Below are 24,913 nucleotides of genomic sequence, written 5' to 3'. Positions count from 1 at the left end.
TCTCTCTCCTCTCGCAAAATCGATTACCTTGCGTCGAGATGAAATTGAGCTCGCATCTCAGAAATCCAAGGTCGCGTTCCGATCCCCCTCGGTGTCGATCGTGTCGGCGAGGAAAGAAGAGAAGTCAAGAGACGAGGATCGATCGAGAGAGGAGTGAAAAATCGGAAGGATCGGGTGGGGGAGGACGTTGACCTTGAACGCGGTGGAGGAAGCAAGGTCTCGGTGGAAGGTCGGTCGAGGGAATGGGTACCAGGATGCTCGTTTTCCCTCCAAGGCTTTTCCTCGATTTTTCCTCACGACGTTCGCGGCTATAATCGACAGCGGGAAGGACGAAAGGACGGGTTAAAGAGGAATTTGTAATTTCGCTGGAATTCCTCCAATTGATTTCAATCGATTCTAATTCGACTTATATAACCATCGTCCCTTGAAAAACGTAAAAATTCGCAAATTGCGAAACGGAATATCGGTTTAATTAACGATATATACGATTTTTCTGCTTGTTGAGAACTCGTGACGAGAGTTTGTGATTTTAATTTAGACGGAACGGTACTCGGGCCCACGCATTTGCGTCCAACGCTCGCGACGTTGCCTCGATGATAGAAAGTATCCTCGCGGTTGCTAAACGAGCCGTGTTTTTGCTCCGTGTGGCCCGAACAAGAGAATTTCCCGCGTACGTCGAACTCTGTTGCCCTGTGCAACCAGCACAGTTGTGGCGGCCGCGCTTGCGAAATTCGAGCCACTTGGATGGAAACATTCGGGCCCCGCCACGTTCGAATCGGAAGGCGAAGGTTGCAATAACGATCGCTCCTCTTTTTTTTTTCCTCCTCCCCGCATTTTCGTTTCGTTCCAGCCGCCACGTATGATCATGTTAACGGATGGAAAAATGTTGGACTTGCGGTTGTCAACTTCTTGGGGAGAGGAGGGAAGAACGGAAGGTTCGATCGACCGGTTTTGATTCGATTAGACGCGTTCGATCTCGTCGCGATCTTTACGTACACACGATACGATCTATTCGCAAGTTGCTCAATTCCGTGGGTAAAGGATGTCTTCGATCGCGTCCCCAGCATCGAAAAATTCATTACGCGCGTGTGACGCGCGGGGACTAATGATAGTTGCGTAATAATCGGTTCCCCTCGCCTCGATCGTGGAAAGGCGAAGAGATACACCGTTAGCCTGTTCATCGACGCAAAAACGTCTATTCACTTGAGAATATTCTCGTATGCGCGTATCTTTTCTTTTTTTCATCATTATTGGCAATTGACAACTCTGGTCGTTTGCAACTTTGATGGTAATTTTCCATCGTTGTGAAAATATTCGAAAATCATTCCGTCTTTATTATTCTATTCTCTTTTCTATGCACGCATAAATTTTACCCGAGACTACCGTACCCACTTTATAACTTTACGACTTTTATGGTTTACGAGCATTATATAGATTTCAATCTCTAGGATCCCTATTCTTAAATGGATTATGGCAGCTTACGCGGGCGTTGACAGGTAAATTCTTAAAATCCCCGGGCGCGTTAACAAAGGTGGAAAATATATTTAGAATCGAAGCAGGCCGGGCAACAGACACACATATTCTCACGTCTAAGATGGAAGGAGGAAGGTGGCGCAAGTCACGTTTCCAACAAATCAATTCGTCGTTCCCGCACCCGTCGGTCCCACGGATGAAATTGTGCCAGAAAGCTTTAGTGGGATAATCGAATCCGCCGCCAGGCGAAACAATGGTGGAACGTAGAAACCATTTTCAACAAAATACCGGTGCTATTTAACCGGTGGTAACAAAGTGGCTGCGGCGCAACCGCATCTCGTCTCCTCTCCTCTCCTCCCGCTTCTGACGAAACATTCGCCGATTACGAAAATATTTGGCGCCACGTTCTCTCTCGTTTCGTTTCCTGCCCTGCCCTGCCCTGCCCTTTCGAGACTATGCCTCGAATTTTTGCAATCGCTTCGCCTGCTCGAATTTCTTCACCGTGCGTAAGCGCAAGGTCGACCAAAAATCCGGTTACCCGCTCGATTACGCAATCGGCTGCACCGTTCACGTTCCACCGCCTCTCGATCCACGGATATACGCTATAATTCAAACCGTGTATCTCTGGACGGAGCGCGCCTTTCTCGTGTTCGTATTTTCTTTCTTCTCTCTCTCTCTCATCGAATATGCACTCCCACGGAATATGGAGCGGGCGATATCCGCGAGACTGATGGATGGATTTGATCGTTTTCAGGATGTCAACGAAACCCCATTCCAAGAAGCGCCAGAGCGAGCAGGAACGAGGCGGCGTTGGAATTCGAGTGCCCCGAGGAATTCGGATATTACCCTCATCCTCGTGATTGCACGCAGTATTACGTGTGCGTGTTTGGCGGAGCTCTGCTCGAGTCCTGCACGGGAGGATTGATGTACAGGTGGGTACTCTTTTCAAAAATTAATTCTTAACTCGAATCGTCGCGAGATGGCGTTTCGCGAGAGTAAGTGAGTTCGCTGATGGAAAGAAGGAAGGGAGAGATGAATATGGAAGGAAACATTTTCACACGAATTTTCGTTTGAAGAGTTTCTCGTGTGCCTAGACATTGTTCGTATATGTCATTTGAAACGATAATTTAACTCGTGATTAAGAGGTTTCTAAACATTTTTTTATCTCTCTTGGCTTAGGTTAATTATTTGTATATTGATAGTTTAATTTACATATGGAATGAAAATAATTTTTACAATTTTGAACATTCACGTTATTAACCCGATGATAAAATCGTATTTAAATACATGCATAGTACTAAAAGATTGAACTCGCAAATATCAGTTAGTATGAACGTTGCGTATGGTAGAAATGCCGTTCACACATTTGATGTGGTTAAACTCCATTACCATTACTATCAGCGCGTGGTGCGAGGATTGTCGTCAAAGCGGAGAGGTTGAGATAGCTGTTTCGATCGGTGAACAGCGGTTGCACGCGGTTGTTGGCGAAGAAGGAACGGCAGGAACGTGGAAATGATCCCGATCGACCGATATGGGCAGAGATTAGTAGTAGCGCGGCCGAATAATGGCGGGATCGAAACGCGGTATTGTCATGCCAGATATAGACAGGCCTAATGGATGTGCTCTCCCATATTCCCAACACTGAGTGTGTATATTGCGAGATAGAGATTTCTATTTCTTGCCCCGGATCCAACGAATAAGAACGAGAGGAATTCGTTTTCTGGAAAGTTTTCGAAAAATCGGTTTTAAATACCGCGCACATCTATATTTTATACAGCAGTTTTGCGAGCCGTTAACAAACGATGAAAAAAACACGAAGATTCTCACGGGTGAGAACGAACCTTCCTCCATCGAGTTATGTCACGCGTCATCTTTTCAATCAACCGTTGCAACACATCTTCGATCAAGAATTTACATTTGAATTTTTAACAGTGTCGATATCGAGGAGAAAATTTTCTTTTTAACTCTCGATTAAAAGGGGGTATAATATCGAAAAATCGGAGCCAATATCCCTCGATTCAAAGAATTTAAAAAATGAAACGATGTCGAAGAAACTTGTTCCCCGATTGAAAAAAAAAACACTACGCGTTATGATAATTCATGGTGGTCAGATAATTTATAAAAGACACACGAGGAAGATTCGGACACGGATGATGTTTTTCAATTGTTCACACGAATTATAAAATTAATTGTTGACGATCGACAAATTTTCCTTCTAAATTCTCAAAATACGGAAGCACGATCCTGGTTCACTTTCGATTGAACGGGTGAAACGGGGCCGTACGCATAATCGTGGAAGAAAAGAAAAAAAAGAGAAAAGATCGGTTTGCCACACCTCTCGAAACGCGACAGCGTGTACGAACGAGTTCGCCGTAAAACCGGCCTACCTGCCCTAAGACACGCGATGCTAATACCGTGTCCAATTAAGGATGCTCTAAAGTAAAACTTACTTTGTAGACGGGATTCCAAATCGAAGAAAAAAAAAAATGCGTGCGAATTATTATATACGCGATTTCCATAAACGATTAATCTCAACGATTATTTTCGAATCGAAGGAAAATCGTGCGTTGTCTTCTTCTTTTTTCACAGCCACGAGTTGCAGACGTGCGATTGGCCGCGTAACGTAGGTTGCCCCGAAGGCGGATCTCCCGTTAAGGAAGCCGAGGAAGAAGATCCGCTGTTGGAAAGGTGAGTTTTCGACTCGTTTTAAAAATTTAACAAACTTATTAAATATATAATTTTATCGTTCGAAACGTAATAATAATAATATTCGATTCGTTAAAGAAATATTTTTATTAAACTAAAATTTTTATTATTTTTTTTTTTTTTTTTCTAAAAACACTTTCCAGTACTCTTACTATGTTTACCATGTTATTTCAACTTAAATGAAATTGACGGGCGATTTGTACACTCTTTAGAACTATCTTCAATTAAAATAATTATTTTAATTTATTTTTAAATTAATCCTCTTTCAAATTCATATTAAAATAAATTATCCAAAAATTTAATTTATTGAAATTCATTTTTAATCTTAAATATACTGCATTTTGATTTGAATTTATATTTTATAAAATATCATTAATTTAAATTTATTTAAATTATTTAAACAACAATACACAAGTTAATAATTTAAGTATTTCTTATCGTGGATTATCAAATTAATTAACAAATCTCTCTAATTGGATATAAAAAGCCGCCATATTATTTAATTTTAATTATTTAATATCTTAAATTAATTTTATAATAGGATATCTAATCCTAGTCTTTAATCAAATTTTATAATAAATAAATTTAATGAGCAACCTAAGAAGTTAATAATCCCAATCTCCGTAAAAAATCCTTCCTTTAATCGTTCCTGCTACTTATCCTTTATCTTTTCAATCCATTCCTACATCTCCCTCTCCCTCTTCCATGAACGATTAGCCAAGAGCACCTAATCGATTTAAGCGAGAGGCAAAACGTCCTTCTCCTCCGATCTGTATCGCCGGATGTCCGTCGATTGCACAATTGGAAACACGATCGACATCGTCGTTTCGCAAGCAAATCGTCGAACTTCACCGCCGCGTTCGTGGCGTGACAAGAGGAAAAGCTGAGCGTGGTAAGAGTTGGAGGGAAAGAAAAAACGAAGGAGAAGGAAATAAAGAAACCTATGCGAGAAAGGCATAGGTCTTGTTTTCTTTTTCTTTCCTTTTTTTTCTTTCCACTTATCGAAACCATTGCACGAATCAACGATCTTGCAGCACGCGAGAATAACAGCACGGTTGAGAAAATAGAGATAGTGACGTCAAGAGTGGAACAATAAACTTCGATCTCCTCTATCCCTCTCTCTGTTCCGCTTGCCATTAAAATTCTATAACGAATGCTCACCTTCACCTCGCCGATTGCCACATACTTTTCTTTTTTTTTTTTTTTTTCCCTCTCTTTTCCTTTTTTCGATTAATTTCTACTATATTTACTTCTTCCATCCCGCTCCCCTCTTTCTTCTGAAAAGTTGGATCAGAAATGAAAACGGTTAAACTCTTCGTCCATCCGTCCAAGTGGAACTCGTTGCCGAAAGGATTAAGCGGAAAGCCGGGAAATTATAGTTGTATAACCACAATGAATCCAGCCTCCCCCACTCTCTCCAATGTTTCTCGGGAATAGACACGACTTCCCTTGTGTCTAAGGAAAAGTTAAGCAACGAGGTTGCTCGCTCATTAATGTATCGTGCGCGAGTAATCGGGAGAAAGAAGCGATTTCTCAATTGCCGTGCGCCGCTGTACTTTTTCTATTCCCTTCTCGGGGCCCTGATCGGCGTCCTTGCCATTCCGTGTTTCGTTTCGAGAACAAAACTTGCAATCGATAATTCTCTCTCTCATTCTCTCTGTTATCGTCACGGGACAAAGATGTGTCCTCGTAATTCGAGGAAACGAAGAAAACGAACGGGGGGATGTCGAGCGTGGCTGGGCAAAATTGAAGAGTTGAATAAAGTTACTTCGATAATTTATCGTTCGAAAGGCGATAATAATAATTGTAAACGTAAATCGTGGTTGCGTGAAAAACGGATCGATTATGTAATAGCTACGAATAAATGTTATTCAAGCGTTATTCGAAATTTTTAACTTAACAATTTTCTGATTGATAAAATACAGTAATTAAAAAAGAATCGACGCGTTAACGTTAGAAATACGCTCCGCCATTCCGTTTCTCACGGACGAACAATAATGAATAATTTTATTTATTACCGTCCGTCTCCTTTCCGTCTCATATCCTTTTTATATAAAGGATATGATTTGTGATTTTTTCTTTTTTTTTAAGTAGACTTAAAAAGAAAACTTTTCAAAGAAAGAAATTCCCAATGATTCCTGATGATTTCTAAAAAAAAAAAAAAAAAGAAAAATATCCAAGTCTATAAAATGAATCGCTTAACCTTTCCAATCTTTCGAAATGTAATTTTCTTACTATAATTTTCCTCGCCAATCCAAGAAAGATTTACAAGAGAAAGGAATGAATTTGAATAATTCAAATTTAATGAAATTTAATTCGAAATAACGAACGATTCCTCGCTCGATTTGTTCGACTGTTGGAATTTGCGAAATCCCAAGATGAAGAGAAGATGGAGGAAAATGAATCGTGTCGCAATTGTTCTCTTCTCGAAACCGCGTAGATCGGCGAAGATCGAGAGCCTTGAGGAGCAGCAACGGGCCCAGCAACAGATCCGGGAGCCGCAACAGCAGAGGCGCGAACAGCAGGCTCAGCAGCGCACGGTTCAGAGGCAATCGGCAACGACCACTCCGTCCCCCGTGGCGCAGATCACCGAAAAGCAGATTCGTCAGAGGCAACAGGCGAGGACCAACTATCACGAGGACGAGTACGAGCCGGCCTCGGAAGTGGAGAGCGACAGGCAGCAACGAGTGTACAGGGGGCAACCGTCGACGATCGGCCAGGTTCAAAGGGACAGGGATGGTTTGAGAAGGAACGTGATCTCGGTGAGTTTGCTTCGAATTCTCTTCCAAACTTGAAGAAACTTGAAGTATTCGTTTTTGACGAGATAAATTGGCCGTCAATCGGCCAACAAACAGGAAAGTCGTCGTAGGCCAGACGTAAAAACGAGAACTCGGACAACTCTCTCGCTATTTTCCCAATTTCTCCGTTATTTTTCGGCCTCTCCACGTTGCGTGGAGAACGAGTTTTCGCGAGAGACGAGTGAATCGTTGCCGCGAGAAATTAATCTCTCGACTAACTGTTGCAGGAAAGGGAGAAGGAGAGCCTGGTGAGCACGCGCGCCCAAACGGAAGCCCATTACAGGTACGTGTTTGAAATCGGACCGCCACGACCTTTTTACTCGATTTCTCTTTCGCCGTGGGCTCCTTTAATTCTCTCGGCGGCTGCCCCGCCGCTTTACGTAACCGTCCATCTTTTTTTTTACCTTTCTTTATTTCCCTTTTTCACTCCGATTATCTCACGAAATAGCTCTAGTTACGACAGATAGAACTCTCTCTTTCTCACTGTTTGATAACGATTCGTTTGAAAGGACGCCATCCTCCGAGTCTCCAAGGGTGGCCAAGATCCTGGCGTCCACCGCGGCGCCTGTCATCTCTAAATCGTACTACAATGACCCGGACCAGAGTTATCCTTACTACACAATTTACGACGACGACGTGTCCATTTATAAGGACGATGGTAAAGTAACCGCGTTGTTACGATCGTGCCTCTTTGTTAAATTTAAATGAGGGAAATCCCTCGAAATAATAGCTTTTGAGGAAAGGTAATAAATTTTTCGTCGAATGATCGATGGTTCGGCCCGGGAACAGATTACAACCAGTACACGGTGAATCAATCGGTGCCCGTCCAGCCGAGCGTCAAGATCAGCGAGGTGAACGCGAAGCAGTATCAAAAGCCGAAAAAGGTGGCGGTGAACGAGGCGGACAAGTACAATTTGAACCAGGACGTGACGGTGCAGGACTACGATATCTACGAGAATCAGGTAGGATGGAAAGTGTTTTGCCGCGGTTTTAGAAAGGAGAACTGGAGCGCGTATCGGCGCGAATCAAAACTGTTGTTTTTCTGTTTTCTCGAACCGCGGCTCCCAGGCTCAGCTCAACAAGAACAAGTTCCGCATTACCGAAGGCCAGTCGTTCAGGTGAGAAAATTCCTCTCGTTGATCGAAAATTCCAACGGAAATCCGTTGCTCGAACAATCAATCGAGGCGAGAAAATTACGATCGTTGCGATCGTTCGACTCCTAACCACGAGCTTTCATCGAGATGTCATACCTATTCTTGTTGTAATTGCGCTCGTCTTGAGAAGCGAAAGATGATATCCACCAACGTTCTTACGTTGATTTATTTGCCGTCCATCCATCGACTGATATTCCGGGAAGTCGAGCGAAAATCGTGCTTACGTAAACAGATTGGATTATCTATCTATCTATCTAATCATTAAAAATAGTCACGGATACGCTGTTCGCCATACACTCGCTCGGTGAGCTGGTCTCGGTGACCCGATTTATTTCTAAATTCCTTTAACACGCGAATGTTTTCCTAAATATTTTATTCTAAATTTCCTTTCTAAATGGCGAGCAACGAAGAAAAGAAAAAAAAAAAAATGACGAGATACTTTGTACTACTTTCATTGCCCGGGTATTCGAAAGAAATTTCGATCAATTAAACGCGTCGCGTGTCCGCAGGCCGAACGTGATCAGCCATCCAGTTGTCCACGTGACTACTCCAAACGCCATCGTAGACACGTTCATCCCGTTGACCACGACCACGCAGCTTCCGACCACCACCAACAGGCCTTACACGGTCAACGCACCCAGGTACAGTACCCGCCGTTGCCCACTTTTTTCTTCCCTCCCCCCCCAATTATGCAACCAAAAGCGAAATGGAGTTGAAAAAAAAAAAAAAAAAAAAAAATCACCGATCGATATTATTTCCAAATGCGAGTAAATCGTGTTACCGAATCCTTGTTTCACGCTTTCTTCGATCGCGTATATATATATATATCGATTGTGTTGAAACATTGCGTTTAAAAATGTTTAAAAGATTGGATACGATATAAGAATAACGATAAGAGATAAAAATTCGAGAGCAATACGCGTGAGTACGCGTTCACTTTTGTTATGCGCTGGGCGCGCAACTGCTCGTGAAAGTGGTGGTTTAGATGGATCGTACGCGAGATCGAATACGCTATAATATTACTTACTGTCAGTTTCTCGTGGGAACGACGAGTCCAATTAAGATTTTTTTTTTTTTTTTTTTTCGTTGCAAAATATATATATATATATATATACGCGCGTGTATGTGTGGGTGGTATAATATATCTGTACAATGTCAGATTACGATTAGCATCATCCTCGATTGGCATCTTCGATCTTTATTATTCTGTTTGTACACTTGATTTCTTTCGATTTCCGTAGAAAGAGGAGCGAAGGAAATGGCCTTGTAACGTCTCCATCGACCAAGACCCGATTTCGCCTTTCTGTATATTCCGTTAAACGAAACGCTCGCTTTCTCTCCCGGCAGTCGAACATTTTCCTTTTGTGCACCGCCGGAAACATCGTCCATTTTTCAATCTCTTTTTTCCACAGCCTCTCTCGAGAGGCTCCTCCTCGATTTCTATTATCCACGTTCTATTCAATCCTTTTTTGTTTTTTTTTTATCTCCTTTTTGCTTTCAGCCGAGGTCGCCCGCAACAGGTCCATCGTGGCACGGCACCACCGTAAGTTTCTCGATCGAGAATCGATTTTCAATCATTTGTTTTCCGTTTGTTTTCCGGTTTGTTCCTCGACGAAATTAGCGTTACACGTCGATCTCGAAATCGCGTGTGATTTATTAAACGCGTTGTCGGTGCCGAAGTGTTTTTTTTGTTCCTTTTTTTTTTTTTTTCCTTTTTTTGTACACTGTTGTACAATTTTACGCTTTGTATATAACGTGTACATATAATCTTTACGCTTGTACGTAACGTTGTGAAAAACGTTGTAGTTAGAAAGTGAAGTTTGTTGTCTCGTCATTTGTTTGCGATACGAGGGATCGACATCGTCGTGTAATTTTCCAATTAATCGACAAATTGTCCGTGAAACGCCAACGTCAATAATCGCGCGAGACGATGAGTAGAGGAATTAACGGCGAAATATCCGATCCGGTTAGCTCGTAAAAAAAAAAAAAAAAAAAAAAAACAACATCCGAGATCCGTTAGCTCCAATGTCGTGCGTCTCGTTGCGTCGAAGGTGAACGAACGAGGTGGCTGCATCGAATTAATGTAACTAGAAAGTTAATCGCGTGTATGTTAACAAGTTGTACAAGCTGCCGTTAAAATTACTACGCGATAATGAAAAAATTAACAGGGGATGGGCGGGGGGGGGGAGGCGGGGAGGGGGAAAGAGAAGGAAAGAATCGCGACGAAAGAAAAGGAAAGGAATTAATCAGGTTTCAATCGATGGATCGATAATAATAATTATCGATCGTAATTCATTCGGTCGGGAAAAAAGTGAAATCACGAAATCGGCGGCGACAACAACGCGATATTTTCTTTTTCTTCCCCCCCCTCGAAAACAACCGGAAAACGACGCGTCGCTCTTTCTCGAAACCGTAACGAAATTCGATCTTCTTCAGACGATCGCGGCCAACCTTGAAACCATCGACCGAGATCGTGTCGAAAGCGCAAGAGTTCGTCGACATCTACAGGTATCCTCCATCGAGGCCGGCGCCGATTTATCCGACCCCTCAGGTCGACAAACCGGCGGCCAAGTGTCGCAAGGACGTTTGCCTTCTTCCTGATTGCAGCTGCGGCGGTGCCGACATTCCAGGTAAGCCGGCCGAATCCATCACGATAATTCCATTTCGATTCGAAGAGGAGGAGAGGGTTGTTGAACGCGGAAAAGTCGGATCGATGTGTTTACTCGAAAACGATACGACGGCTATATGCGCGCGCGTGTGTGTGAGACGCAAGCGGCCGCGAATGTTAAGTTTAGCCGATCGATTTAGCAGCCACCCAACCGACTTTCTCCGATTCTAACGTTACACGCATAACCGCTCGAAAGTGAAACAGATCCGCCTCGCTCCGCTCGTAATTTCGCACGTGCAACGCTCTCGATTCCGACATTCGAAATCGAAAGCTCGCCGCGTGACGTGAATCCGAAGGAGGATCTAGGCACATCGATCCCATTATCGATACGCATCGGGCGTATATATATATATTCGATTCGATATTCGTATATAATATAAGATACGTCGCGGGTTTATTTAACTTAAAAGCGCGTCCGGATCGCGATAATAATATTTTGCCCGCGGCACGGTGATAGGTCTGGGATAATGATTGTGCAACCGTACGTACATAAATCATTCGGAAGAAAATCTGCCAGAGTCGTCCTCTCTTCCTACGCTACGCGGAGATGATTCACAGATTATATTTCTGAATAAATATAAATGTAAATGTGCGTCGCGTGAATTGTATGGGAAGGATCGATCATTTTTTTTTTTTTTAGAAGAAGAATTAAAAAAAATTGTTAATTTTCTAGCTAGGCTAGAATTTCGAATCGATTCACGAATCGAGCCCTTGTGAACCCTCCACGTGTATAATGTCGTGTATACTCAGGTGGAATCCCGGTCGAACAGACGCCGCAGATCGTTCTTCTGACGTTCGACGACGCCGTGAACGACCTGAACAAACCATTGTACACCGATCTATTCGAAAACGGCCGTAAAAATCCGAACGGTTGTCCGATCACGGCCACGTTCTACGTTTCGCACGAGTGGACCGATTATAGCCAGGTGCAAAACCTTTACGTGGACGGCCACGAAATGGCATCGCACACAATCTCGTAAGTTGTGCAAACGGGATGCGCAAGAAAAAAAAGAAAAGAAAAGAAAAGAAAAGAAAAGAAATAGTAGTTCGAAAACATCGCTTCTTCATCGCTCTAATAATAATAATAATTCGAATTTTATTATCGGGATCAAGTAAATCTCGCTTCCATTCGCTAATTCGGTATCGCTCGCGCCAATACACATGGTTCATCGCCCGCGCGTTCATCTCTTCGATTTAGAAATCGTTCTATCTCGAGCAACGTTCTAATCGATTTGGGAAAAACCGCTTTTTCCATCCATCCACGATCCTCTAATCCTCGAAGCCGAGTGGACGAACCAGGCCGCGGAATTTCTTCCATCAAAAATCAACGACGCGCGAAGGAAACGCGAATCGTATCGTTTTTTATTGTTTCGTTTCAACGATGCGAGGATTCTTTCCATTCCGTCCTCCCTCGATAGATGGCCGTTGGTCAAGATAGCGCGTCTCTCCGGAACAAATTGGCCGGCTTGGATCCCACTCGTTACGCCCGGCCAATTAGAGGATCGTGGAGGATCGCGATGAAACGATAAATGGCGACGTTCACGGGTGGTGAAACGGGTGGCGATCGGAGATGAACGACGGCACAGTTTCACCGCCTGTGCCCTGCACTAATGACGCATACTAACTTTTCTTTCTTCTCTCTCTCTCTCTCTCTCTCTCTCTCGTTCTTTCTGTTCGCATCACTCGATCATTCCTCGCAATTCCCATCACACTTTCAAAACACTCGTCGTGAACGCCACGTTTATGTCGATTGCACGACACGATTATCCTTCGAACAAAATACAATACAAATGCAACGTCGTCGTCGATATACACGGGACACGTCCTTCCTTTCGTCCCCACCTCCCTCTCCTCGAGAAAAAGAAAAAAATAGGTGACTACCTTCCGGAGGAGATACCGCAAATCGTTCTCCTGACGTTCGACGATTCCGTGAACGATTTGAACAAGGGCCTGTACGCCGATCTGTTCGAGAAAGGGAGGAAAAATCCGAACGGTTGCCCCATCTCGGCCACGTTCTACGTCTCCCACGAGTGGACCGACTACAGCCAAGTTCAAAATCTCTACGCGGCCGGTCATGAGATTGCCTCCCACACGGTCTCGTAAGTACATCATCCTATCTGCTGGGGAAAAAAAAAAAAAAAGAAGAAGAAGAAGAAAGAAAGATGAACGAACCAAAATTTTCCACTCGACACTCCCCCTTCGTGTACCCTTCCCGAAGTAAAGCTTTTTCTCTTTCTTATTTGTTTACACACGATAGAGAAAAAAAGATCTCACTCTCGAAGGATACTCGATCGATCGAGCATTTTAAAGGAGAAGCATTAATCATTTAATTAATCATTATCATTGAGCAGCTTGTGTTCAATTGTCTCGTTTTCACGCTCTGCATCTTGTTAGAAGTTAACTAATGCCAGCTTGATTAGTCGAGATATCAACTTGCCACGCTTAATTCGGGAAGATATTTACTGCTTTCGCGCATCGACGCGGGTTAGAATGCAGGAAAACGGATCGAGAACCGGTTTCCCAACAAACAAACAAACAAACAAACGAACGAACAAATAAATAAACAAACAAGCGAGAAAAAGATAAGATTGGTTTCGTATCCTCTCTACAAAATTATTTTTCCACGATTTCGAAAAAAAACTTGTGGACCGGTCGATCGAATTTCTTGGATTGCCAGCCTGCGATCGCGTGTCCCCTTTTTCGAATATCGAATGATCGACGGACCTCGATAAAAATCCCCTCCCCTCCCCCTGGAAACAGGCACAGTTTCGGCGAGCAGTTCTCTCAGCGAAAGTGGGCGCGAGAGGTTGCGGGACAACGTGAAATCCTCTCGGCTTATGGAGGCGTGAAGCTGGAAGACGTGAGAGGAATGAGGGCCCCATTCTTGTCGGTAATATTTTCACTCGTTCGTTACTCGTTCGTATAAGATGATAATAGCGGTCAAAAATCCGATCGATTCTCCAAGATTAAAAAAAATATCTGTCTGGAATCGTAACAGGTCGGGGGGAACAACATGTTCAAAATGTTGTGGGACACGAACTTCACGTACGACTCGTCGATGCCGATTTACGAGAACCGACCGCCCAGCTGGCCCTACACCTTGGACTACAAGCTGTTCCACGACTGCATGATACCTCCCTGCCCCACCAGGTCTTATCCAGGCTTGTGGGAAGTTCCTATGGTGATGTGGCAGGATCTGAACGGGGGTAGGTGCTCGATGGGAGACGCGTGCAGCAACCCGCCCACGGCCGATGGTGTTTACAAGATGCTGATCAAGAATTTCGAGAGACATTACACGACCAACAGGTAAGTTTTGCTCGTCCATTTTTTGGATTGTTTCGATTCGAAGCTCTAGAAGAATCGATAGAGCGGGTACGATATAATTAAGGGATAAATAATTTTCAGAGCGCCGTTCGGATTGTTCTATCACGCGGCATGGTTCACCCAGCCCCACCACAAAGAGGGTTTCATTTCGTTCCTGGACACGATAGTAGCGATGGACGATGTGTGGATCGTGACGAATTGGCAGGCGATCCAATGGGTGAGGAATCCTACGCCTTTGCCCCTGTTGCACACGTTTGAACCGTTTGGATGTAACTATCCGGTACGCCGATATATATCTTTGTATCCATTAAAGAGAGACAGAGGAGATCCGTTGGATTTATCATCTTTTGGATCGATAGGACCGGCCGAAGAAGTGCAACAATCCGAAGGTGTGCAATCTTTGGCACAAGAGCGGGGTGAGGTACATGAAGACTTGCCAAACGTGTCCTGACATCTATCCGTGGACGGGCAAAACCGGGATACGAAGCAGTCGCATCGACAACGACGTCGATGCGCACGAATGAAGAGAGGGGAAAGAGGGATCCGTGCGATCGAGGTCCACCCAGCCGGAGTGAAGCGTAGCAGCGCCAACCGAGGAGGAGATTCGTGATATTTTTCACAGCGACTCATTCGATTCAAATCCCGCCCCTTATTTCTCTTCACTTCGAGCCAAACGAAACGTATATCCAGCTCGAGTACGCCAACGAGATCGAACGAAACTCGAAAGAAAGAAAGAAAAGCCAACCACGCCCAACCAACGCTGTTCCCCTTCTTTTCCGTAGGAAAGAAATCGCGAAGGAACGAGAGCGCCACGCGATGGAACAACCTATAAACTTGCTTACGCGCATGCACAGTAGGAAGAAACGCGTTCGTTCGTTCGTTCGTCTTTTTCTTTTTCTTTCTTCTTTTCTTTTCCTTTCCTTTCCTTCGAAACGAACACGCGTCCCGATCGGTAAACGAGAAAGAAAATTCCAGCAAAATCTCCAGTGTGCTTGTCGTATATTATATTAATATACGCCGGAAGCCTTTTTCAAACTTCGTTGCGTATCGATAAATCGATTAAAATTTCTTGTAGTTTTTCGTTATTCGGCGACAAAATAAATAAAAGATCGAACGGAGCGTTTTGTAAAGATTTTTTTTCTTTTTTCAATCAACAAAAACAGATGTATCGGACATTAACGCAACAGATTAATTAACTGTATTTGTACACGTTGACAATGATATTTCTTGTCTTCGCTTTTTTCTCTTTTTTCTATTTCTATCAATGTGATGCGAGATTGACAGGATTGTGCTAGTACAACTCGTGGAACTCGAGAAGTTGGTCGATACTTTATGCTCAAATCGGACCAATTATTCGTGATTATCTTCTTCTTCCGCGTGCTCCTTTCTTTTCTATTCTTCTTCCCCCCTTTTTTTTTTCTTTTTTCTACTTTCTCTCCTCGATCCCGTTCAGCTGGAATCCTTGGCGTACTCGGCCGATAGACGAATTAATTAATTACAAAGTAAATATCGTGGATGTAGAAACGTAAACGCAAAACTGGTATCGTCGGTCGCGAGAGAGGTTTCCTAAAATCGATCTGGAGGTTCAAGGTACGCGCGGAGGACGAGAGAAACGAACCTTGAGACAACGAGTGTTCGCTTTAAACGAATTATCGTGTACACGCGAGGGGATCGTCGTGTATATGTTTTTTTTTTTTTTTTTTTTTTAGAACCTGAAACTGTAATACGCCTTCCTTAAATCAATAAATATTTCGCTACAATCCCTTGTCTTCTCATTTCACCGTTATCCTCTTCCTCTTCCTCGCGATTATCGCGGGACAAGAATCGAAAGATCGGTCAATAATTATACCTGGGATGTGGATACGGGTACAATATAGTGGACCAAGCGATCGGCTTGAGCAAATGGATCTCTTGCCATAGAATACCTTCCGAGGTTGCCACGAATTCCACCCAATACTCCGCCATGTTGTTAAAGAAATCCACTTCCCAAGTCTGCGTAATAATCGGTCGATTGTAAACGAAGATAGGATCGATTATTTTTATATCAGCTTACCCTTTTGTTCTGTTCAATCCACGCGACAACCATTTTGTTTCCTTGGGCGATGGCGTATTTTTCCGCCCTCGTCATGCAAGCTTGCGACGTCGATTTTCGGCCACGGAGAAGTCTCATGTAGGATTCGAGGAAATATATGAACGGTTTGATGAACGGGAAATAGAAGCTCATGTTGTGAAGATACTTGATGATCTTTTTCGCGTAATACGTTCGTTCGAAGAGGTCGTACGATTGCGGAATATCGAGCCGCCGGTATAATATTAGCAAATAAGACTCGAGGCCCTGCGACGTTAACGTGTTAAAAAAAAAATTATTATACAATTTGTATAATTCGAGTTCGATTCAAGGTCCTTGATACCTTGATGGAACAATACAATTTTGAAAAATCGTAACACGTGACATCCCCCAAATACAGTTCGACATTTTTCACAAGTTCGCTATTCACCGGTACGTTCCTGTACAAATAAATAAATATATTGTAATATATTGGCCGAATATTACTCTCACTCTCAGTTTTATTACTCACATTCTTAATTGCCAGATAAGTAGAGCATTGTTCAGATGCAACAGACTTGTCGGATCTCGTGCTACGCAAGTTTTCAACTTGGTGTCTGAGAAAGAAAGCAGGGAGGGAAGAAGATTTCGATAACGATCGGGAAGCAGTGTGTAAAATGATGCTCACTTATAAAGGTATAAAACTTGTTGCAACTGCTGTAACTTTCTAAATTCATAGAGGCGTCCAATAAAAATTCCAGGCAAAGGGCGTAATACCACGTGAGAGCGGAATAATCTACGTCCTCTTCGGAGCTGTAATACAATTCGGATAACAGGTCGACAGCCTCGTTTATATACTTCTTCCAAACCTGAAACAATATTAAATTTTTTTCCCCCCGATTTTTTACACAAAGATAATTCACATTTGTTTGGGAAATATATTATGTACGACGATATTTTACCATAATTTTTATCAATGACGGTAGAATGCTGAACTTTATTTGAGTTAAGTTTATATAATTACATATCTTACAGATTATTATCCCAATTTCTATACCTTCGTTGAATTTAGCCTGCAATATTCTTTCATCGATCATCAAATAAATAATTTGCCCAACTTTTTCTCTCTCTCTCTCTCTCTCTCTACGAAAAATTCAAATAATCAATTAAATTAATTACCTATGCTCGTACATCATTTTATAGATTTTCACTAGAATAATAATTTCCTCGGGTTTTGTCCAACCAGCCAGTGCGGTTTTATTTCTAATAACCACTAATATCATTTCTTCTACATCATTTATCATCCCGATATCGTTGAGCTGACGAAAAATGTCTACGGCGCATAGATAGATCTTTCCTTTCTCTAGGAAAGTGCTCGAATTTTTAAATATCATACGAATACTTTGCAAAATAGTGAGATTCGCAAATTTCTTTTCGCTCTGAAACTAAAAATTTTATATAACCATGTTATGTACTTGAATTGGGGGAGCGGGGGGGAGGGGGGAGAAATTAAAATTATTTTTCACGATACAACGTAAATAATACGTACCATTGAAATCATAGACAATCGTTGCAAAGCGATAGCTAATCCTATCGTCTCGTCGTCTAAGGACGATTCTTCATTTTTGAAGAAAATCTTATAAATACCTTTTATCATGTATCGTAATTTCTCGATTAGAATATTGTAACAAAGCATTCTAACATTTTGCGGAATCTCGGTTTTCAATATCACCGCCTCGGTATAATATTTCTTCGCTTCGGAATAATTTCCATACGCAACGTAGGCGTCCCCTTGGAACAAGCATATTCGACCGTCCATATTTCAACTCGAAGATCGTCAATTTGTTTATTATATATGCGGGGAGAATTTACCTATTAAAATTAACCATTGCTCTTTAAAAGATATATATTGATCGTTTTCCTTTTTCTTTTCCTTTTCCTTTTCCTTTTCATTGAAATAGTCGTTTATATTCATGAGAAATTTAATCGCGTACAAGCATTGTCCAGTTTCAATCAGGCCTGCACTATACTGCATTGTGAACTTTATAAACATTTCTTGTTGAATATCCTCTGAAAAGTAAGATCTTTTTATATATATATATAATTGTTACAATTATCGAAGAAACGGGTCGTCATGAGAAAATTGAATCCCGAATTACTGATTGGAAATATGTGTTGACTAATCTGCCAGAAAACATAATTTAATACTTCCATGCACGTGCAGCTACGATTGTCCATGTAGCTGAAAGATTTCATTATTTCGTCCAATGAGTCGAATGTTATACCGAATGAATTCACTTCTTTTACTTTTTTAAGAACAGTCAATTGTTCATCCTCTCGAGAAGTAACATCTTCCACTAAAGAGAGAGGATTACATTAGAGAATATTTGAACAAATATCCATCCATTTGATAATTTATTATCGAATTTTATTATTTTATGATTATAAATTTGAGAGAAAGTGGCGTGTAAAAATTTTTTAATTCGATGTATTTATCTGTTTTATATATCGTTATATTGTTATATTCACAGAAATTAATCTTTTTAAATTGTGTACATATATATATATATATACGATAAAATAAAACAAAAATATACGAAATATACGTGCAAATGAATTTATATAAAGATATAAAAATATATATAGAATTTGATGCGATATATAGAAAATTATTTTACTCGTTTCATTCGTAAGTTAGACAAAGAAAGCGAATAAAAAAAATTTATGTATCGGTGGCGCCATCTCGCGTTTGGATCCCGGAAGCTTCGACTAGTTACTAGCAAAGCAGAATGTGCAAGGAGGTATTCGTGACGTCACAGAGAAAGAGAGCACTATTGTGCAAGAAAGATAGAGAATATGTCCCGCCCCTTTGAGAACGCTACATGGAAAATTCATTAATTACTCGTTTTTTAATAAAAATTTCTACACTTTTAAACTTGCTACTCAAAGCTAGGACATCGAACAAATTTCTCGTATAAATTTTAACAAGAAATTCATTTTAATTAATTATTTATTAATGATTAACGCGTCACGTGCAGCTTAGCACGATTAACGCACAGTACGTTTTTCCTTAATTTCTCGTTATTATAAGATTTATTTCCAAATATGAATATACACATTTGAAATATTACTTTCTTCTCTACTTTCGCGTATAAATTTTATTCATAATTTTGCTATCGTTCAAATGAACAAATTGATTGTTTACTACTCGATTGAGGAACGGGGATTCGCGATTGAAACATTCTGTGCGATAATCGTTGATAAATAATTAATTGCGATGAATTTCTTGTTAAAATTTAAACAAGAAACTTGTTTGAAGTTCTAACTTGAAAATACGAGCTCAAAAATGTAGAAATTTTTAGTGAAAAACCGAGTAATTTATAAACTTTCTATCTAGCGTTTTCAAAATGGCGAGATACTCTCTGTCCTACTTGCACAATATTCCTTTCCTTCTCTGTGACGTCACGAATACCTCCTTGCATATTCTGCTTTGCTAATAACAAGTCGAAGCTTCCGGAATCCAAACGCGAGATGGCGCCACTGATACATAAATTTTTCTATTTACCAATTTCTAATAATTTATGAGCGATGAATTGTTAGAATACGATAATTTGCAAGAACAGAAGAAGAAACAGTAGTAATTTATGATATTTAAAAATATTTATTTGAAAAGTATTATAAAAGAATTTGAATGGAAATATTTTGTAGTGAGAAACTTTAGAAAAGGAAAATTTCTTGAAAATAGGGAAAAAATAAAAAATATAAAAATATGAAATATGAAATATGAATATATATATATATATATATATAATATAGTTATAGTAAAAATATACAAGTTGCCATGTATTGAAATGGATTACATGAATGTAAAATACATGGATTAAAATTCGATTTCGCTATACATCTAATACGTGTATTTAAATACACATGAAGAAGAGAATTTCTGATTTATTATATCAAGATTGAATAATTTTATCTTTACTGTTATCGTCGGTAAATATCGTCGGTAGAATGGAAGTTAAGCGATCCTGTTTCTCTTTACGGATGTCAGTTTCCTTCGTTACGAAGATACTTCGTCTACGTTCAAATCTTTCCGGAATTTTATGCACATAGTTTTTATACATATTTTCTTCCTTGAAAAAATAAAATTTGACTATTATTCTTTTATAATTTAAAAAAAAAAAAAATATTAAAAATAAAATCTATATACTATACACACACTATTTTAAATACTCAACTAATTTCTCTTCTTTCTCTATCAATGGCATTAAAAATGGACTTCTTCCACAACTGCTACATTTTTTAGCATTTTGTTCAAGAATGTTTATAGCTTTTATATGATATTCGTTTTTCTCCTGTAAAGAGAGAATATCATAAAAAAATTTACGATAAGAAGGTATCGTAAATTCTAACATCCTGCAGTCGGCATACATCGGCAACGTTTCTTTTATTATTGGCCCTGTAATGAAAAAATATATTCTCAAAATTCACGTCGATTAAAAATTATGCCGCGTTTCGAGACAACTAACGGATCCGAATACAATTGCAATACACCAAATGGTGCATGTTGCTGAAAGTTTTACGCTTTTTAAACGCGTGATATACCGTCATACTCGTAAAATATTTCCTTTGGATCATGGCACACTCCAAGATCCTTAACCTTATCATTTCTGCCACGGCTGAAATAGAAGAATAACAACGGTAATACGTAATTATAATGATAAAGATACAATAATTACCAACTCTGTTTTCAATCAATCGATACTTTCCTTTCGACGTGTATAGAGGTGTAGAATTACTTATCACGTTACTTAACACACTGCGATGAAAAATATTACCCAATGCTGCGGCACACTTGATAAAATCTTGCTCATACGAGTTCATTCTGTTATATATATCGATTCTCAAGCCTAAAACGAATCTCGTTGATCGTTAAATTTATTTTATAGTCAATAATTTCGAAGGATTTGAAAGTGAAATTGATAAAAGAATGACTCGAAATCACCTATAACATCTCGGTTAACTTCGACGATACTTTTCGATTTTCTTGACGGCACGCACACGTTCAACGTGGTCATTTGCATCCATTGTAACGGTGGTGCCAATTCCTCGGGCGTTAAATACACGGGAATTTTTGATAAGTACGATGGATTTGGGAAAACGAGATTATATTTTTTTACTTCCTTTGGAGATATCGAGATAATTTCTAACGCTTTTACTTGCAAAATTGATATTAAGAACGCTTCGCACCAACCAATCCCATTTTTACTATGTTGGCTAAGGATTCTAAATAGTCAAATACACCGATACGTTCACGTTGATAATGTTTGGATAATGGAAGAAAATTAATAATAGATTTTTTCACCTTTCCAGGGTTTCAGGAATTCCGATAACGTTTAAAAATTGGCAGGCAAATGCTGTCAAATATTCACCGTTTAAAGAATTCAACGACTTAATCTTTAACCTTTTCTCTTGGCTAATCCCGGTTTCGATTTGGGTTAAAACATCCCACGAAACGGGTTCCAGCATCGTCATAGCTACAACTATGTGTTTATTACTCAAAATAGAGGATAAAAATTGCCAGGAAAACAGATCCATATACTGCACATCATCTAAAAGGATGCACACATAACCAACAATCTGAAAAAAGGAATAAATAAATAAAATCGAAATGGAAAATTTACAGATCACCTTATATAACTATATATTTAATATAACCTCGTTTATTATTTTCTCAAAGATATCGATCATCTTTTTGTAACGTTGCCAATCGGTCTCTTCACGAAAAGTACTTGTTTGAGGAAATTGTACCCTCATAACATAGTTCAGGTAACATAAATCTTCAGGTTCCACTATTTCGGACAGATATTTTATTAAAACTTTTTCACGATCGTTTATAGTAATACAAGTTTCAGCATCGAACATCTAGATGAAAAAACAAAAAAAAAAAAAAGAAAAAAGGAATCATTTTTCAATCACGAATCGTCGAAGAGGGAAACAAAATTTTGTCTCGTTTACCTGAAGAAGTATATGATACAGCACAGAATAAGATTTCTCCGCGAAAGATGGATGCAAAGGAAGTTGAATCAATTTTATTTGTCTGCTTTTAACAATCGTGGAATAAGCATCAAGGATCCTCGATTTACCAGATCTTTCATTACCCTGAATAATTAATTCGAATGATTCTCTCGATCTTCATTTCTCAGTTCAAATTTATATTCTCGTTGAATACCTCGATAACCAGCCCGGAATAAGGTCGTTCGGATAGTCCTATCTCGTCTAAAAGATCTTTAAAGAATTCTATCTCGTTGTACCGACCGAGAAGAGGATATTTATATTCCAAGCTCGTCAATACCTCGGTTGTTCTAAAATGAAAACCAAATTTTAAACAGATTACAGACATTTAAACTTTTTGTCACATAAATAATTAGAAGCGTAAGAAATAATAATAAGAAACATTACAACGGCTCATCTAAGATCTCATAAATTTGGTATTTTCCAATTTTTCTCAACGTCCTTATACCTTGGCGGCGAAATCTCTCTTTTTTCAAAGTACTTTTTAAAACAACGTTGTAGTCGCAAAATATCTACGATAAATATCTTTCAGAATCTCGCAGAGATGTATAAATTATTGTAAAAATTTCGTGAGACGAACCCTGTCGTACGAAATCATCATCAAAGAAACAGCCATGTCGACACAGTGACCAAAAACCATGAATTGCCTTCTAACGATATGACCAATTATTCCACAGAATGCTAAACCTGTGTATGTATATAAAAAAAGGCGAAAAAAATTTTAAATTCGATGATTCGAGTTCCATTCGTTAAAAGTGCAATATTAGAAATTTGAAAGATTACCACTCGAAATGCCAATAAGAACTGCTTTAATACCAATCAGATGTTTCACTTCTTTTAATATTTTGCATGCGGATAATACTCCATTCAGTATATTATTCTGATTATTTTCAAAATTCCTGAGTCCGAATATAATAATAAAAGATGGATCCTTTTCGAATAAATTCACGAGGCACATATATCCAGAATACGATTCAATTATACTGCAATCAAATATCAAAAATTTTATCAATTTTCAAAGAAACAATTTCAACAATACACACACATATATATACACATATATTCGAGCGAAGGTACATACTTTTGAATAATTTTGTATATTTCGTCTGTCAAAGAAATCAACTCGAAAACGGTACAATCATAAGGAATTGTACTGACGCAGATAACAGTAACATTTCTTATTTCTATCAAATGTGCCAACGATTGTTCGTTATCGATCTGAAAATCAAGTTTCACGGAATGGAAAAATTTTCTTACGAGGGAGGAGGGCCTCTTACCTGCGTTAACACCGCTGCCACCATGTAACTTCTCAGATATATTCCGATACGTCTTCGCAATGCGTCCACTACGGAAATTCTTGCTACGAAACGAAATCGTCGTTAACTCTTTAAATAATTTGTTACATTACGCACCAATGAAACTCGATCCACGTTTTATTATGTTATTTTGCTCACTTCGAAAGTGCGTAGCTCTGATCTCTTGTTCCACGGACACGTCGGATAATATTGACACGTGCGACGGCGACTTACTCAGTTCTATGATATCCTCCTCGATCCCTATGTCTCTCACCATCAAAATTTCCTCTTGTGCCTCGAGCACTTTAATGATCTAACGCGCGACAACAACGATATATCCATCCCACCAGATTTAAACATATCTTTCCTCAAGAAAATATGATTAAAAATTCTCTGTAAACGCTCTAAAATTATTATTACTCGTCAACCTTAACGTTGTCCGCATCCTTGAGAACGTATTCGTAATGACTGGGGACACAAAATTCCCAAGCGCTCTCGCACAACACGATATCGCCTGGTAAACACACTCTCCTTGTATACTTAATGTCCTGGATCGACGAACCACAAATTACAAAATTTCGACTCCTGTCGTCACCGATCACCGAAAATACCGCAGTTCCCATCGAGATTATGATAGACACTGTCGACACGATCGATCGATTACTAATTTTACTCTATTCCTTATTTCCGTTATTATTCGTTACATTTTGGGGGCGGAGTTATCTCATTCTTTAGGGCGGCGATAGTTTTTTGGATACTTTCCGCGGTCATAATCACGTGACGTATTATCCTTGCGATGAACTCGGTTCTTGTTATTTTCCACATGATTAGCAGTTCGTTGTCTGCGTTTCGATGAAAGATGTTAATTTTTTTTTTTCTTTTTTTTTCTATACCATTTTGAATATAATCTCTCTCTCTCTCTCTCTCTCTCTCTCTCTCTCTCTCTCTCTCTCTCTCTCTCTCTCTCTCTCTCTCTCTCTCTCTCTGATATAAATACAAATTGGAATAAAAACGTACGAGAAAATTTCAACACGTCTCCATGGTTAATATATATCTCTTCCACTATGGCGTTCATGTAATCGTTCAATAGAGAGAAGAAACCGTAACTACCGCCATTCTCCGCGCATGTGAATCTTTTGTAGAAATTGAACAATTGCGACATATCGATCACCATTATTACAGCCTTGAATTTGCGAAAACTTTTCTTAGTTAAGTCGCTCTCGTATATCAACTCGTCGGGGACGAAAGTCGCCATTGTTCGAGTGCACGTGTCGTGTCGATGAGTGTTCAACACCTAATTATTTTCTCGAATTAATCCAATTTTTCCCTTCCCTTCTTCCAAAAAAAAAAAAAAAAAAAAAGAAAGAAAGAAA

At 40.0% G+C, this 24,913-nt stretch overlaps 3 protein-coding genes across 4 annotated transcripts in view; 1 reads left to right on the top strand and 2 right to left on the bottom strand.

Annotated features, from left to right (window-relative positions):
- Cda5 (Chitin deacetylase-like 5) overlaps positions 1-15,883 on the top strand; it is a 41,462-nt gene extending 25,579 nt beyond the window's left edge. The window contains exons 3-17 of one of the 2 annotated variants that reach the window (XM_012491547.3): positions 2,228-2,405; positions 4,063-4,161; positions 6,620-6,941; positions 7,205-7,260; positions 7,487-7,635; positions 7,767-7,939; positions 8,046-8,095; positions 8,641-8,772; positions 9,633-9,674; positions 10,568-10,761; positions 11,550-11,775; positions 13,560-13,689; positions 13,798-14,105; positions 14,205-14,403; positions 14,483-15,883. In XM_012491547.3, coding sequence (XP_012347001.1) covers positions 2,228-2,405; positions 4,063-4,161; positions 6,620-6,941; positions 7,205-7,260; positions 7,487-7,635; positions 7,767-7,939; positions 8,046-8,095; positions 8,641-8,772; positions 9,633-9,674; positions 10,568-10,761; positions 11,550-11,775; positions 13,560-13,689; positions 13,798-14,105; positions 14,205-14,403; positions 14,483-14,647 — 2,423 coding nt within the window. In that variant the 3' untranslated portion in view covers positions 14,648-15,883. Of the gene's footprint in view, positions 1-2,227; positions 2,406-4,062; positions 4,162-6,619; positions 6,942-7,204; positions 7,261-7,486; positions 7,636-7,766; positions 7,940-8,045; positions 8,096-8,640; positions 8,773-9,632; positions 9,675-10,567; positions 10,762-11,549; positions 11,776-12,672; positions 12,899-13,559; positions 13,690-13,797; positions 14,106-14,204; positions 14,404-14,482 lie in introns of both variants that reach the window. The other variant, XM_012491546.3, reaches the window with a different exon arrangement.
- Positions 15,567-21,987, bottom strand: LOC100866235 (uncharacterized). The gene is made up of 16 exons (XM_086916556.1): positions 21,889-21,987; positions 21,536-21,810; positions 21,176-21,456; positions 20,700-21,080; positions 20,409-20,629; positions 20,153-20,303; positions 18,330-18,527; positions 18,043-18,240; positions 17,720-17,961; positions 17,350-17,615; positions 17,133-17,160; positions 16,859-17,039; positions 16,703-16,787; positions 16,535-16,631; positions 16,177-16,458; positions 15,567-16,115 (listed from the first exon to the last, which is right to left on the bottom strand). Exons 1-16 carry the CDS (start codon positions 21,985-21,987, stop codon positions 15,960-15,962), a joined length of 3,141 nt encoding a protein of 1,046 aa, XP_086772682.1. The 3' UTR covers positions 15,567-15,959.
- An 8-nt stretch (positions 21,988-21,995) lies between these two features.
- LOC105736538 (adenylate cyclase type 10-like) lies at positions 21,996-24,913 on the bottom strand. The gene is made up of 12 exons (XM_086916554.1): positions 24,558-24,913; positions 24,245-24,382; positions 23,969-24,180; positions 23,700-23,853; positions 23,523-23,605; positions 23,327-23,463; positions 23,029-23,228; positions 22,826-22,932; positions 22,633-22,757; positions 22,403-22,535; positions 22,189-22,332; positions 21,996-22,022 (listed from the first exon to the last, which is right to left on the bottom strand). Exons 1-12 carry the CDS (start codon positions 24,793-24,795, stop codon positions 21,996-21,998), a joined length of 1,698 nt encoding a protein of 565 aa, XP_086772680.1. The 5' UTR covers positions 24,796-24,913.

The sequence above is a fragment of the Apis florea genome, unplaced genomic scaffold, assembly GCF_048593485.1.
Source record: "Apis florea isolate Af1SG1 unplaced genomic scaffold, ASM4859348v1 contig_3802_pilon, whole genome shotgun sequence".
NCBI lineage: Eukaryota > Metazoa > Arthropoda > Insecta > Hymenoptera > Apidae > Apis > Apis florea.
Note: the sequence above shows the minus strand (reverse complement) of the source record. Positions and strands in the feature narration are given on the sequence as shown.

Excerpts from the sequence above, each read along its gene's own strand:
- LOC105736538 (XM_086916554.1), bottom strand. The coding sequence starts at position 24,795 with ATGGCGACTTTCGTCCCCGACGAGTTGATATACGAGAGCGACTTAACT. Across the intron at positions 22,933-23,028 it reads TCTTATTGGCATTTCGAGTG|GTTTAGCATTCTGTGGAATA; the intron begins GTAATCTTTCAA and ends ATACATACACAG. Across the intron at positions 22,536-22,632 it reads GAGATCTTAGATGAGCCGTT|AACAACCGAGGTATTGACGA; the intron begins GTAATGTTTCTT and ends TTTTCATTTTAG.
- LOC100866235 (XM_086916556.1), bottom strand. The coding sequence starts at position 21,987 with ATGAGGGTACAATTTCCTCAAACAAGTACTTTTCGTGAAGAGACCGAT. Across the intron at positions 21,081-21,175 it reads AGTTAACCGAGATGTTATAG|GCTTGAGAATCGATATATAT; the intron begins GTGATTTCGAGT and ends GATTCGTTTTAG. Across the intron at positions 18,241-18,329 it reads TCAACACATATTTCCAATCA|AGGATATTCAACAAGAAATG; the intron begins GTAATTCGGGAT and ends CTTACTTTTCAG.